General features: G+C 40.1%; 1 protein-coding gene across 2 annotated transcripts in view; it reads right to left on the bottom strand.

The window, feature by feature from the left end:
• Window positions 1–16415, bottom strand: part of TSPAN14 (tetraspanin 14) — a 65209-nt gene that overhangs the window by 37010 nt on the left and 11784 nt on the right. For both annotated transcript variants that reach the window (XM_026854670.1, XM_026854669.1), the window contains exon 2: window positions 4148–4245. In XM_026854670.1, the coding sequence (XP_026710471.1) occupies window positions 4148–4228 (81 nt within the window). In that variant the 5' untranslated portion in view covers window positions 4229–4245. The remainder of the gene's footprint in view (window positions 1–4147; window positions 4246–16415) is intronic.

Here is a 16415-nt window from a genome sequence, read left to right as displayed (position 1 = left end):
TGAAATACTGCCTCATCACTACTCACCATAACAACTGTACTTGGAGAAGTTTACATCTTATTATCATGCTTAAAAGTAAGATCAAAATACAGTAATTCCACATTAAAAGCATGTCTAGGAAGACACAGCCTCCATTCCCTTTCTTACAAGTGAAAGCCAAACACAAAAAATAGAGAAGTGATTTTGTAAGGCAGTTGTACACAACTAACTCAAAGCCATCAGAACTGAATCTTCTATTGCCAAATTGCCTGTCATACAGAACTAACTCAAAGCCATCAGAACTGAATCTTCTATTGCCAAATTGCCTGTCTGGAAAAAAAAAAATATTAAAAAAATTCCAAAGAGTGAAGATTTACAGATTTCTAAAGGCTGAGTAAACTGTGAGCTTGACATTAAAATCGCCATATTTGTCCTTTTAGTTCAATATTTAGTTCCACCACAATCTACATGAACTGTATATGAAACACAACGAACTGAAGAAAAGTACAACCCACTAAAAAGCTTAAATATTCTGTAAACCAAGTCACCATATGCTTTAATTTTAAAGTTTATACAGTCACTGATACTATCTTTAGAGCTACAACGGGGAAGTCAACATGCTTCTTTACTGTGTGACAGAACAAATGCAACTATTTACATGCAAGTTGACTGCTCTGTGAATAAACTGTGTCTTGAGAAACAGGTGAGCTATAATCATACCTCCAGTAACAGCTTAGATGAGCTATAGGCTACACACACCCATCTAAATACCATTCCTCGTACCCGTTATATAGCAGCCATCCTCTCAAACACAAACACTCACAAAACCAGCTCCTACAATCACCTATCCTGCAGGCCAAGAAAAGTGGATCAAGACTAACATTCCCTCCTTAAATGCTGCTTTTCAAGTCATGGTTATATTTCCCTTCTGATTTTGTAGTCCTTCAGTACTTATGGCACACAGAAAATTTACTTTGTTCTAATCATAACGGCTTTGTCCAATTAAAGAGATTGTTAGACTAGTCATCCCAGCCAGCAGGATGTCATGGGCTCCTGAATCACTGTCAGCTAAATGATTCATCCATTGCCTGCAGGAGTGTCTACTCTCCCACTCAACATTTAAATAGCTTGTTCTACAACTAAAGGTGCAGAACTTTTATCAAGAGCTGTAGTACACATAATTTACTAAGTCAGCACCATAATAACATCTCAGGAGAAGTTTCAGACCATTTGTTGAGCCAGCTACCAAGACTACTAGTATTTCCAGTTCCTCCAGACAACAGATCAGCTGAAACACACAAGCTGTATTTAAAATTCTCCTCAGTTTTTCTGCATCTCTTTAAAATGATTCTTTAAGAAAAAGAAAAATCCTTGGATCTTCACTAATTTCAATAGTATAGAGTAAATGAAATTTGAAGTGAAACTGCAGGAAAGAGAGACAAAATTAATTACTCTGAGAAAGCAGAGGTAAATTCTTGATAGTCTTCCCAGTAAAGACCAAAAATAAATCATTTTTTCAAAGGCTGTTTGCTCATCAAAAAAGAGACCCCACTTCATGAGACACTCAGAAAGTAAGCAGAGGTCTAGAACGATCTTAAGATAGTCATGAGCAAAAGTGTGTGCCGATGTCTCACATACACCACCACCACACTACCCCCGCTGAAGAGCACCCACCCAGTTTACAAAATGATTGCTCTGAAAACCAGAATAGCTTGGCAGGTATTACTTCTCGTTGCACTAATTGCCACTACAGGTACATGGGAGTTGTACTATATAGAAGAAAAATAACTACGGAGCTGGTGGCCTCTGAGAACATAGTTTTGACACGACGCCGTGATGGGAATCACTAATGAACATTTGCACTGTGGTAATACTGTGGTTAATTAACTCTTACTAGAAACAAATTTCTATGCAAACACACATCTTTTCTGCCCTGTTATCCACACAACAATAAATTCCCTGTGGCTTAATGCTCCAGTATTATGTTAAAACAATGCACTAATAAAAAGAAGCAATACAGCAGCAAAACATTCTGTGGTTTCCAACAATACCCAAGGTTGCAGTCTCATTATTACCTAACTTTCTTATTAGGCTGAAGATGGCAGAAAATTGATGAGCAAGCGGCTCAGAAGACTCCCAGCTCTTCTCTTTGAGCAATTCTTTCCTACACTAAAGGTCTTGCTTTCAACAGAAAATGAAGCCAGATGAACTCCTGAAGTTGCATCAAATTGACTTTTCTATGACTAGATTAATCTAGAGTTTTGTCCATCATACATGCAGCTGTCAAAGGTTTATTTTCTACCTTAAATACTGCCAAAGCAACCAAAACATGCAGAAACGCCAACCTAGTTTACCAGAAGTTTATGTGAGTTAATCAAGCAAAACACCAAGTCATTACTGACAAGTACAAACAAGACTCTGCAGCCTGCAATGTGTGTTCAGGTACTAAACTTTTTTTACTGAAGTTAAATACAGATGTGGGTAACAGTTCTGTGTATCTTCAACTTTATGTAGTAAAAAGCTTACATGGTTTAAGTAATCACAGTAAACAACGCAAATTACTATAGTCTTCTCTAGCATGTCTACTGATCTCAGACAAGTCAGGATCAATTTTTACTCTTAACTTAAGTTGATTCAACCACATACCGTACTTTCATTCTTACAACCTGATCCTTCCAGCTTTCAAAAAAATCTAAACATCTTAGTAGTGGCTATCCATACTAAGATATATTTCAACTCTGCATCAGACCATTAGTCCAAGCTGCTAGAACCTGGCATGTCACCACAACTGCGCTTCTCCCGGACTCCCCACGCCTTTCCATGACTGCAGGTGCAAAATCCTAACATTTGACCTGCAAGTTCCAAACAGAATTATTGTTTACACAAACTGCATCCTTACCTTCCCCTCAGACGTGTTAACTATCTCTAATGTAATGCTACGCACCAACCTTTGAATAGCCTTCTTTTCCAAGGTAGGTAGTTAGGTGCTTCAGTGATTTGACCATAACACACATCTAAAACCACACACCTGCTTTTGCACCCCTTTCACATTCAGAATTCTAAATAAACATTACAGGCAGACTAGTCCATAGCTAGGTATTTCAAGACAGTATCAAGACAATTTTGCTGCCAATAGAGCATGTCATTTAAGATCCTGACTACGTTGTAATGCCAGCTGTTGACAAATCTCTGGGGCAGTTCCTTTCTTCTCTTCTGTACAGTGTATTTACAGCTACACCACCCCAACAAAGAGATCAGAGGTCATCTGAAAGGAGGTATTAGAAGGGACTTAGCAGGGAAGCAACTTAACATACCACTTAAGTCACTTAAAGGTGTTGGGATTCAAGAGGACTTTCTATGAGAGAATGGACATGTGAGCAATCCTGCGTGAGAACAAGACTGATAAGAGCCTCAGCCTGAGCAAGAATGCGATAAGGACGTAACCCTGAATGAAGGGGGAGAAATGATGAGACAAACCACCCCCAGAAGGGGTTGGGACAGAAGAGGAAGGTACACAAGGCAGGAAGCCTGGCAAGGCTGATGTGGCACTTTTTATCCAATCATAAGAACGCTTAAAGCGCAGGCTAAGTTAACTGTCCAGTCTTGAGGACTTGTACTGCATGTTACTCGTGTGCAAGAAAACATTATAAAAGGGCTTTCTTAGTTGTAATAAACAGGCATTGCTTGATCACATTGGTTGTGTGCGTGCTCAGCTCTCCCGCAAAAAGGTAGCTTTAACCTTTGCCCAAACACAAGCAGCATTTAATGGCCTCTATCATTCAAAACAGAAAGGCCTTGTCAGGAACCATGGAGACTACACTATTTTAACAAATCCTTTAAGCAGATCTTTCCTTTCTCCATTTAAAAAAAACTACAAAGAAACCCATTATTGTCTGCCTCACTCCTTTATCTTCACTCAGAAGGTAAGTCAGGAGGAAGGGGCAAGGAAGGGAACGATTATGAGGAACTGGTATCCATACAATTTTCAATAGTAATTATTTTCTCACATGGAATAGCCTTCTTCAATTCCAAAACACCAGGGACATACCAAACATCAAGCTTCCTGCTTTCAGGTAAATTATTTCAGCCTTTTCTATTGAAAAGAGAAATGAAGTTAATAAAACTGAGGTATGCCTAAACTATTTCAGTGAGTAGATTTTGTACTCACCCAGAAGACAATGTTGTAGCTAAAGAGCAGGTATTTGTACCAACAGCTGACTTCTGCATGAGAATATCGGTAATAGTGCATCTTCTATAGCACAGCACCTGCACAGAAGAGAAAGAATGAAAAGAATTAGGCAGTGAAAGATTAAGAATAAAGAACTTTCTTCTAGATCTCTTTTGCAATCCTGAGAAAGGGGATTACAGCAACCTGTACCATATGCTATTCAGAGATATGTTCGAAGTCAGCTCAGAAACCTCTGCTCACCCTGAACTCCCTCTAAGTATTTGTTGCTTAATAATTCTATCTTCTTTAAGCACTCTTATGTGGTCATAGAGAGGGACACCCAAAAAAGGAAACTAGCTATACAGTTAGCTTAGGAAGATCTGCATCAGCAAGTTGACATTCATCTGCTTTCTCACTCCTTCAAAACCATTTTACTTACACAGATGGCTGCTTGGGCTTGTGCTAAAGTCTAAACACACACCCTTGTGGATTGCACATCCAACAAACACAGCTAGCAAGATGTTAGAAGTACTTACCTGGAAAACCTCAGTGTCTACAGATTGCTAAATACAACAGGCAGTTGTAATCTATCTTTTCCATACTTTAATGTTTCTTTACCAAACCAGTATGCTGTAAGAGGTTTTATTGTCAAGAACAAAAGGCCCACCATTAAACAGCCAATCTGCTCTACAGTTTGGTTTTCTTGTTTCCTTACATACACACTAGAAATAAGATTCAAGTGCAGCTGTTGATCAAATATTTCAGAGATCTACAGCTTTTCAGAGTATAACTAAACCATCTCTGCAGAAATGCCATGCATAGGAAAAAGAGGGCAAGCTGTTAAATCGAGAACCGGAGCACGGAAGACAAAGCACACACACAGCCCTTGCATTCTAGAGAGCTGACTACAGAAGTGCTGCCTATGACAGACAAGAAGCAGTTCCACATTTCAACCATCCACTTGAGGTAAATATTTTCCTCCCATGTCAGTGAAAGGCTTGCAACAGGTAAGCAAGCTCAAAGAATTTTCAAACACCTCATAACTAAGAAAGAGACTTCAAGGACTATGCTGACGTAGACATTCACAGCATGCAAAAACCAAGCCTAGCCAGCAAAGTCTGAACCCAGTCACCATGGAGAGGACAACTGAAGATATTGACCACATCCACAGCTATAAGAAGGAAAACTAAGGTTTTTTTTAGAAGGGAATCTGCACTCCGGCGTAAAAAACAATCCTACCTAAAAGAAGGAACGGAATCAAACACCTGCAGATTTGAGAATCCCATTGAATATAATAAACAGCTTGTTTTAGCTTTTAAGTGAAATATCCATTATTTTTCAGAACAATTATGGAGTACTACCATCAGTGTCTTATTGGAGGAGCTTATTTTTTGAAATCTCAACACAAATATTTCAAACCTTGCCTTAAAATTTTTTCCTCTGAAGCCAAAACCACACACACACACACACACACACACAAACAGATCAAGGACATACAACACACATATCCAGCCCATGAGACTATGGACAGAGATCCCAAATAGATTTCTATTTTCCTTCCAGAAGTCTCCCCCTGCCAGGCATGGCTTCCATCTGGAAGCAGACTGAAAGTCCCGTCTTGGTCCAGACAAATCCCCCCATCCCCCACTTCAAGCCCAGCCAGTAAGTTTCTTTGCTGCCCAACCACATGGAAATAATTTTCAGAAACCCAGAGACCATGTAGAAAAATCTAAGGAGGGTACATTTTGGTAGAATAGTACATAACTAAGTAGTTATGGATAAAACAACTGGAAAATCAGGTGACTTGGCATACTGAAGATTGCAAGACTTGGACTGAGAATAATTCCTGCTTTTTTCAAGCTGAATGGCCTGCATGTGCGTAAGAGGAATTTTCAGATCCTGCTGAAAGTTGGTCGGTATTACTCAAAAGTCATCCTGATCACTTGACATGAAACAGATCCATTTGTATGTCAGAGTCAGACATCATCTTAATAGCCTTCATGCATATGCTACCTATGCAGGTTGTTTAAGATACATTACCCACAGGCAACTCTGGATTACTGCATCTGGACAGACACAGTAGCAACTGAAAAGACATTAAAAGAAGAAATTACTCTTCCTGATTCTATACGAGGTGGAGGAAAAAAATTCACATGAGACTGAGTAAAACTGAGTTAAATCAGAACTAAAACATGTTTTCCTCAATAGTCCCAGAAAAGGGACCGAACACACAAAAACTACTTACCTGGTTTCAGAGAAACAGTAGAGTCTGGAGAAAGACTCAAGGACATACTGCACATTCTTAGAGAAGAAATACCTGCAAAATTTATCAGGTTAGAGAGTGTGAGCATTCACCATTAACTCCTGAGCTTAGTATTTCCACAGTTCTGATGTTGACTTCCATACAGTTTTAACCACTCAAATCATTTTATTTACCTTCCAAAACCTCACCTTATTAACTAGGTTCTAATACTCACAATTCATTTATAGCAAAACCCACTTAACCTTTGTTAAAACAAAGAAAGTTTTAATTTATGGCAGCACAGGTAGTGACTGGAAAGGACTTTCCTAGATGGGATCCAGTCATATACATAAAACTGACTTTTGCAATACATATTCCTAAGTTGACAGTCTTCTTTCCTCATGCCCTGGTTCACCTTTAGTTACTGACCTTTTCAACCCATCCATCTCCACAGACAGCATTTAGGAATCTTACTATTATGAGACATAGTAAAGAAACTTGTTTAAACACCACTCTCCTGACATGCTTTTCTAAGCTTGCAGCTGACAGAATACAAGAGAAAGTATGAATGCTTGCTCTTCTCAACTTCATTTCAGTCTGTAGTTCCAAATGGTAATTTATATTTCAGCATTCAATAGTCATATGCTTGTCCAAGTCAGTAAATATGATGGATCTGGGGAAGAGAGGGAATAAAGGGGACCCTAGAGAAACAACAGAACCCCACTGATCTGCTCAGAACCCAAGATTCTATTTGCATCAGTGTAAACCCATATTATAGCAATACACCATCTGCCAGTGCAAACGTGTTCTCCAGAGGCAGGCACACCAAGGCCTCCATCACTGCTCTGCATCCTCCCCACAAAAATCACGATCCTGGCAAAAGACAGGAGTGGTAACTGTAAAACGCACATACTAGTAGTAAGAAACATTGCTTTTGCTGCTGCTACCACTACAAAAAAGGAGGCATTAGGTGGCATTTAGCTAGCGTATCATTAAATTCCATACAAACAGGGTTGTAATAGACAAAAAAGCTTAAAATATGATCTGTGGCAGAAAGACAAGCATACCATTTCAGAACCTAAAATACAAACACAGTCTGAAGGCTTACTTTTTATCAGGTTGCCCTCCCTGGCATTGGGACATACATCCAACTGTTCAAGTCCCAACTTCAGTGAAACTATTCACAGGAGTATCAAAAGTATCCTTACTGATAAGCACCATTCCCCACCTACCACCTCATTTTGACCACTAGCTTGTAAGACATTTCTCCCCACTTCCCCATACAATTGGCAAGATGCCCCAGTCAATGCCAATCACAGTATCTTCACAGAATGAAAAAAGGAAATGCCTTTTTTTTGTTTGTTTTAATGCTCTGAAGTGACAAGGGGCCTAGTACTACCAGTACCAGCTCCCTGTTCCAAGAAGTTGTCCTGTAACAGTCATCTTCTGAAACACCTGCCTATATTAAGAGCAGATTTGACTTACTCCCTTTGCTTATCCTTATCAGAAGTCTTCTGATTCTTCTTGACAGACCACTGAACACCATATGGAACAGTATAATCATTATTGATGTGGGAGCGACATTTTGACATAATACATCTTAAGTGTAGGTGTGTCTCACTTTTTCCCCAAACACTACAAATAGAGACCAAGCAATCCACTCAAGGCCACACAGCCACCTTCCCTCTTTGTATTAAAAGCAGTCTCAGTATTAGATAGGTTTTCTAACATAGGTAGTCATCTATTACCACTCTAGATCGCTCTATCAGTATTTCATTTAATTTATATCACAGGCTACATAACTATGGTTAGGAATACTACAAAACACTTGGAAGGAAGTAGTATGTGGGCAGCATAGACTAGTAGCTTTCTCCAATGTGTTTCAGACAAAGCAAGTTACATAATGTCAGCTGACAGTTATCACACACTCATGACAACAGGAATTTCTAAAAATTAAAGAGTACTGATGCTTTGCCAGAATATATAATTTTGTCTTGGTGCTTACAGTTTTAGTGAGGGAAAGAATTTAGTCGTTCATTAAGAGGCTACTGCCATTTCCAAAGCATTTCTACACCCACGGATTCCACTCACCTTCAAAGTGCCACAGCAGTGATATTCATAGATTTTTAACACTCACAAAACAGAAGCTGTGATATATTAAATAACCTAACTTGGATATGCAGGGAAATCCTCACAGCTGAGATGTTAAATCTAGAACAACTGGAACACTAATGCACATCTCTAAATCTAGGTCCACAAATTCTTTTGACCCTTAGGAAGCATTAATTTTACAAGGCAAGACTTAAATCTCACTGAAGTTCCAGGCTCAGCCAGTATTGCCACCATATATAGTCCTGATCCCCTTCCCTGTCCCCTCCTAAAATCCACAACCATTAATCATCCTACTCAGGGGAGCAAACAATCACACAGCAAATCATGCAGCAAATCTTGAGATCAATGCTGTGATCTTGTACCATGCACTAAGAATAAAACAATTTTAAGACTTCCAATGTACCTCCCCAGAGTTCATAAAAATGCCAGTGTGAGTGCAGGCTGGAGAACAAGGATGGGAGGTCAGAAGCAGTGCTGGCTTCTAAGTGCTCATGGAAATGCAGCACCCCTGCAGTGCCAGCAAACACCAGCACCACATTTGATGCTAACAAAGAAGTGCTGAATCTGGGGGAATGGGGGCAGAACTGAAGCAAGAGAAAACAAATTTAAAAAATTCATTTTGTAAGCTATTGGCTGCTCTCCCCATCATTCATCGATACAAAGCATCAAGTCTATATGAAGCTGGTGAAGCAAATCAACAAAGTCAAAAGAAGAACACACTGGGGACCAAGAATAATTTCTGAAATACAGCAAGAGATGCACTTTGGCCTATCGTTTGCTGTGACATGGGCACTTGATGCCATTATTCCATCAGCACCAAATCTGTGTCAAGAAGCTTTAGTTTGTTCATTCAAGACATAGTGCCATTAAAAATAACTGTCATATGTACAGTATGTAGATGACCTTCTGCTAGCAGGCAGCAACCGAGACACAGTGAGAAGGGAAAGCATTAAGTTGTTAAATTTCTTAAGCCTTCAAGGATTAAAAGTATCTAAATCTAAATTACAATTTGTAGAAGAGGAGGTGAAGTATTTGGGCCACTGGATAAGTAAAGGGAGCAGGAGACTAGATCCAGAGAGGGTAAATGGAATTCTTCCCCTCCAAGCTCCCAGAAACAAACAGCAGGTTAGGCAACTCCTTGGATTACTGGGATACTGCAGACAATGGATTGAAAATTATAGCGCAAAAGTTAAATTTTTATACCAGAAATTAACAAAAGACAGATTACTTAAATGGACCTCAGATGATGAGGAAAAAATTGGAAAAATTAAAACCTGACTTAGTCAATGCTCCAATATTAAGTTTACCAGATATAAGAAGGCCCTTTTATCTATTTGTCAATACTGAAGATGGCACAGCATTTGGGCCAGAAAAAAGAAGCCTGTGGGATACATATCTAAACTACTAGACCCTGTAAGTAGGGGATGGCCAACATGCCTTCAAGCAATAGTGGCAGTGGCCTTGTTGGTAGAAGAGGCTAATAAAATCACATTTGGGGAAGATTTGAAAGTGTTAACCCCCATAACATCAGAGGAGTGCTTCAACAGAAAGCAGATAAATGGATAACAGACGCAAGACTCCTCAAATATGAAGGAATATTAATACACTCACCAAAGTTAGAGATCGAAGTAACTAGGCTTCAAAATCCAGCACAATTCCTATATGGGGAACCAAGCGAAAGTTTAAATCATAATTGACTCCATAACATTGAGGAACAGACAAAAATCAGGCCAGACTTAGAAGAAACAGAAGAAGGGGAAAATCTTTTTTAGATGGATCCTCTAAAGTGGTAGAAAGAAAGAGAAAATCAGGTTATGTAATTATTGGTGGAGTCACCCTAGAAGTAATAGTCAGGACCACTGAGTCCTAGTTGGTCGGCTCAAGCTTGTGAATTATATGCGGTACTAAGGGCATTACATATTTTAAAGGGAAAAGAAGGGACAATTTATACGGATTCTAAGTATGCCTTTAGGGTAATTCACACTTTTGGGAAAATTTGGGAAGAAAGGGGACTCATTAATTCACAAGGAAAAGGATTAATACACGAGTCTCTAATTATCCAGACTCTTCAAGCATTAAGAGGCACTAAGAGAATAGCAGTAGTGCATATAAGGGGACACCAACAGGGCACCTCACTACAAGAGGCAAAAGGGGCTCGTACTGACTGTAATAGAATCAAGTGCAAACGAACGAACAGAACCCGCTAAATTGGAATTTACATTCACTAGTCAGGAGAAAGAAAAGTTGGAACAAATTGGAATCAATGAAAAACAAGGGAAATGGGAATTGCCTGATGGGAGGAAGGTTCTCCCAAAGGCAGTGGCTTGGAGAGTTATGAAAGACCTCCGTACTAAAACTCACTGGACAGTACAAGCATTAGTAGATCAGTTTGCTATTAAATACATGTGCATATGAGTTTATAATGTTGCTAAGGGAATAGTGAAAGGTTGCTTAACGTGCCAGAAGATTAATAAGCACCAATTAAGAGAAAGTGTTCAAGGTGGACGGGATTTAGCTTATAGACCATTCGCAAGAATTCAAATTGATTTTATGGAGCTACCACAAGTAGGATGGTACAAATAACTCCTAGTATTGGTAGATCATCTCATACATTATGTAGAAGCCTTTCCCACTGCTTGAGCAACAGCAAACATGGCGGTAAAAATACTCTTAGAAAACATCATCCCTAGGTATGGAAATATAGAAGTAGTCAATTCCGACAGAGATTCCGACATTTTGTATCCAAAGTAGTTAAAGAGACACTGACTTCCCTGGGGACCAGGTGGGAATTTCACACTCCCTGGCATCCACAAAGCTCAGGGAAAGTAGAAAGAATGAATGGGGAAATCAAGAAACAACTTACCAAATGTTCGAAACAAAAATCTCTTGGGTTAAGTGCTTACCCCTAGTGCTTCTGAATACCCGAACCCAGCCTCGAACCGATACTGGCATATCCCCATTTGAAATGCTGTATGGTATGCCCTATGATATGGAACTTCCCACTGATCACCCGGTACTGGAAAAAGATAATTTACAACCATAGCTAATAAGTCTCATGAACAGAAGAACTACGCAAAAAGGGGGTGGTAGTACAAAGACCACCATTAGAGATTTTTATGCACTCTGTAAGACCTGGAGACAAGGTGTTAATAAAAACTTTGAGAGAATCTTCTCTTACCCCTCGTTGGGAGGGACCGTTTCGTGTTTTGCTCACGACAGACTGCTGTCCGGACTGCTGAAAAAGGATGGACTCATGCTACCAGAGTAAAAGGACCCTTAACACCTCATTGCTGGGAAGTAACTAAAACATCAGGAGATCTGAAGCTAGTGCTGCGAAGAAAGAAGGATTAAATGAGTGTACTGGGTCTGGCTGAACTGGAATTGGTTTTCCCCTACAGCAGCCCTCATGGTGCTGTGTTTTATGTCGGGAGCTGGCAGGGTGTTGATAGTACCCTGGTGTTGTGGCTACTGCTGAGCAGTGCTTACACAGCACCAAGGCTCTTTCTGATATTTCCCCCAGGGGGACGGGGTGGGCAAGATCTTGGGAGGGGACACAGCCAGGACAGCTGACCCAAACCGACCAAAGGGATATTCCATACCATATGACGTTTGCTCAGTATAAAGCTGGGAGAAAGGAGGAAGGGGGTGGGGTCACCCTTGGTCCTCTGAAGCAACCACTACGTGTATGGGAGCCCTGCTTCCTGAGAAGGCCTGACATCGCCTGTCCATGGGAAGTAGAGACTAAATCTGTTTGCTTTTGCTTCCGCGCGCGGACTTTTGCTTTGCCTTGCTTATATTAAAACTGCTTTTGTTTCACCCACAAGGGTTAGTTTATCTTCTTTCCCCTCTTTACCCTATTGAGAAAACAAGGGGAAAAAGGGGGGGGGGAGTGATAGAGCGACTTGGTGGATACCTGGTATTTAGCCAGTCAAACCATCACAATGAGTAATGTAACGTTTTGTAAAACCCCTAACTGTATTTGTTATCCTTTGTATGTTTTAAATACACCATTTGTGAAGAGAATTGGTGGGCGCGCTGTGTCTACGGTTATTCCCCAAGGGAATACTGTGACCAGTGCTATATAAGGGAAAGAAAATTAACTAGTTAAGCCTTACTGGTGGGGGTATCAACGGGAAAAATTATAACTTCTTTGCAGGTCCCAAATACTCCAAGTGCCTTGCACAATCCCACAAGTAAAAGCCCAGAACTGGGAGGCGTTTAGGTGTTGACAGCGAGACCCTAACCTCAAAGAATACAACTGCTGCCGAGAAGATGGAAAGCCCCGCTGCTCTAAGGAGTGGAGTAGGCGGAGGAGGCAGAGGCATATGGAGAGGGGAAAATAAGAAAGGCCTCAAAGCAACCAGTCCAGGTAATTATAGTGGCAAGAGAAACTAGAAAGTATGGAAAAGGAGAAGATCTGGGCATGTAAATCCTGTCGCAAGACAGAGAGGGGACACATTTATGCAATTGGCTAGTAACTGGAAAATGAACCCACCAATTTTCCTCACTATAGTAATTATTTGGGCTGTGGGAGGAATCATAACCCCAACCCATACCAAGACCTTAACCCACCAACCATTTAAATGGACCCTTATTAGATGGAAGGATCAAAAAGTGCTTCAGTCTATAATTACTGCAGGAGCCCCTAGTTTTGAACAGCATGTTTGTTCAATTTTACCACTTCCTGGATGTTCTCTACGTAAAAGATCCCCAACGTGGGACGTCAAATAATACTACTTTTGTCCCAGTTCCAGTCCTGGAAAAAGTTATTGTAATCTGCCTGGCTATAACCATTGTGCATATTGGGGCTGTGAAACAATAGCATCAGACTGGACTCCAAAACCCTCAGATAAATTTTGGTAAGTCACTCATGGTCCTAGGGGATGTAAGGCCCCAGTTAGAAATTGGGCTGGAGGAGTCATCAACTATGGAACTTGTAAGAGCATAATCTTAACTGTGCTTAGTCCTCAAGATTCAGGATGGATGATAGGAAAAACCTGTGGAATTATGTTGTGGGAAGATGCAAAAAATAGAGGAGGACTGATTTTTATTAAAAAGGAAACAGCACCCCTGGACGTGGAACAAATAGGTCCAAATCCAATAAATGTGAACAAAGAACCACTGTCGGAAAGGGCAGCGAATACTACCTCAATTAGTAGTGGCACAGGAGGAGTGCCAGAGCACTCTCAAGAAATCGAGGCAGCTACAATTCCTCGTTGGAAATTATTAATGGCAAGTTATCAATTTCTAAATGCCACAAATTCAAACTTGACTGAGCATTGTTGGTTGTGTTTTGATGTTAAGCCTCCATTTTACGAAGCCATAGGGGTAACATCCAAACCTAAGTACGTGAAGGGGACTAATCCAGTCCAGTGCAGATGGAACAGGAAAGATGGACAGCAGCAGGGAATATCTATATCGCAAGTGTCAGGACAAGGATCATGTTTAGGAACCATACCACCACAGAAAAAGCATTTATGTAAAGAAATAATAAACTTCGAAAGCGAACATTTTGCAGATTGGTTATTGCCAGATAAAAATGCCAATGCTCAAAAGTGGGCTTAACACCTTGTCTTTCATTAAAGGTATTTAATAAGAATGAAGAATACTGTATACAAGTAGTAGTGGTCCCTAAATTATATATCATCCAGAAGATTATATGTATAATTATCAAACTGTTCAGGAACACCATTTACAAAAAAGAGAACCCATCACTGCACTAACAGTAGCAACTCTTATGGCTATTAGAGCCGCTGGAGCTGGAACTAGGATAGCATCCCTAGTACAGCAAAACCAAAAGTTCCAATTTGAGGGCTGCAGTAGATGAGGATCTCTTAAAAATTGAACAGTCTATCAGTGCCTTAGAAACCTCTTTAAGATCTTTGTCAGAAGTTGTTTTACAGAACAGGAGAGGACTGGACCTAATGTTTTTGCAACAAGGAGAGTTGTGTGCAGCTCTAAAAGAAGAATGATGCATATATGCAGACCACACTGGAGTGGTAAAAGATACAATGACCAAATTGAGAGAAAGTCTGGAAAAACGTAAAAAAGAAAAGGAACTGCAAAAAAATTGGCTTGAAACATGGTTCAGTAAGTCTCCCTGGCTTACCACCATATTATCTACTATAGCTGGACCCTTAGTGTTATTAATAATTGGATTAACCTTCGGACCACATATATTTAATAAAATAGTCTCTATTATTAAAGGAAGATTAGAGGCGGCACACTTAATGGTAATGAAAGCACCATATGAACAAATTAAAGAGATAGAAGAAACCCCTGTTTCAAACGAGGTTTGTGATGTGTTAAGGAGATTTTGAAGAACAAAATTAGTTAAAAGGGGGGAATTGTAATAAAACATATGATATTTGTTATTCAAATTTCAAGTTATGGTTAAATATTGAGATAGGGAATTGAAATAATTTCAGATTGATGGCGCAGGACTGAGGAGCTTGCACCAAGATGAGGGGGCTATGCACGAAGACATAACAGGTTTTGATATTGTTGCTAAGATATTATCATCCGGCTCAAACAGAAGCTTCCTATTGTCCTTGAAGTAGTACAAATTAGCAATAGATCACCTAAAATCCTAGTACAAACTGGTCTTGCAGTTTAGTTAGGAGCTGTGAGAAACTGTGGACTAGGGTATTGTTTATTAAGACTTATGTTAAATGTATGTTAAGCTCAATGTATGTTAAGCACAATGTAAAGGCTAGGCAACAAAAGATATGAAATCGCATATGCAAACAGCTAACAGACACCGCTTGTGTAGGGTAAGATAACCGCAATCGCTTACACAAACTAAACCAGACACCACTTAGGGTAAGATAACCACAATCGCTTACACTAACTAAACCAGACACCGCTTGTGCAAGGGAAACGCCAAGGTTTCCAGGAAAAGCCAGAAATAAGAAGAATAACTCCAGATAAGGACATAGGAGCAAGGAGTCAATTATGAGGAAGACTTCTTACTTCAGCCTCAACGACCACCAGGAGACAGAAAACGACCCCCTAACAACAACTGAAGCATGCGCAGAATACCTCTACTACTTCATGAAACACTGAAGTAAAGATGTATAAAAAGGGGACTGTTTGAACTGCTCAGGACGGCAGTTGGCGGAGCGCAGACTCCCCTGCCGTCCAGCGCTGTCTTTGCTCATATTCTACTTGCTATTATTAATAAAATAATTCAATTGAATTATGATCTATTGCGGTCTCAATTTATAACAGGAGCCAGGGAACAACTAAGGCTGCGCAGAAGGACAAGGTAAAAAGTTCATCAGCGAGGAAGAGGAGATACTTCATCTATACGACCCCCACCCAGGAATTTGCGACCACCAAAGGAGCTCAACGCGCAGACGCAAGAGGAGGAGACCTAATTACCATGAGAAGCAAGGGGAGGCGGGGAAATATTATGTTTATGTATAAGCATTCTATGAATATGCATTATTTTGTAATATATAAGCAGGACGGGAGCTGCAAAGGATGCGCATGCTTGTGGAGGAGCGATCCCCCATGCGCCCAGCGCTGAATAAACATACCTACTTTACAACTTCACAGTTGTAGAGTTTTCTTTCTCCCAAGTCAATATATTATTCAGTAAATTAAATATAAAAAGAGACTGTGTTAATGTCAGACCGTGTTGTAACTATCAGACAGTATTATGATTCTCTTATGTATAAAATTCCTAAATGTTTTGCACTTTCCATGTAACCTAAGGTTTAAAAAGAAATAAGGCATTATGTATATAGTTTTTATGGTTAAAATCAATTGTTAAAAGGGAGCTAAAATGGCCACCGCGTTCAGGCCAAATGGTGTTATGTCTAGACATGTCTGGACCATGGATACATGCACACCTGTGCTGAGTCATCCCCCTCCTCCCCCACGGCGGAAAGCCCGCGAACATCCCCTGGC

The sequence above is a fragment of the Athene cunicularia genome (genome assembly GCF_003259725.1).
Source record: "Athene cunicularia isolate RWA chromosome 9 unlocalized genomic scaffold, athCun1 chr9_part1, whole genome shotgun sequence".
NCBI lineage: Eukaryota > Metazoa > Chordata > Aves > Strigiformes > Strigidae > Athene > Athene cunicularia.
This window is presented reverse-complemented; position numbering and strand designations above follow the sequence as displayed.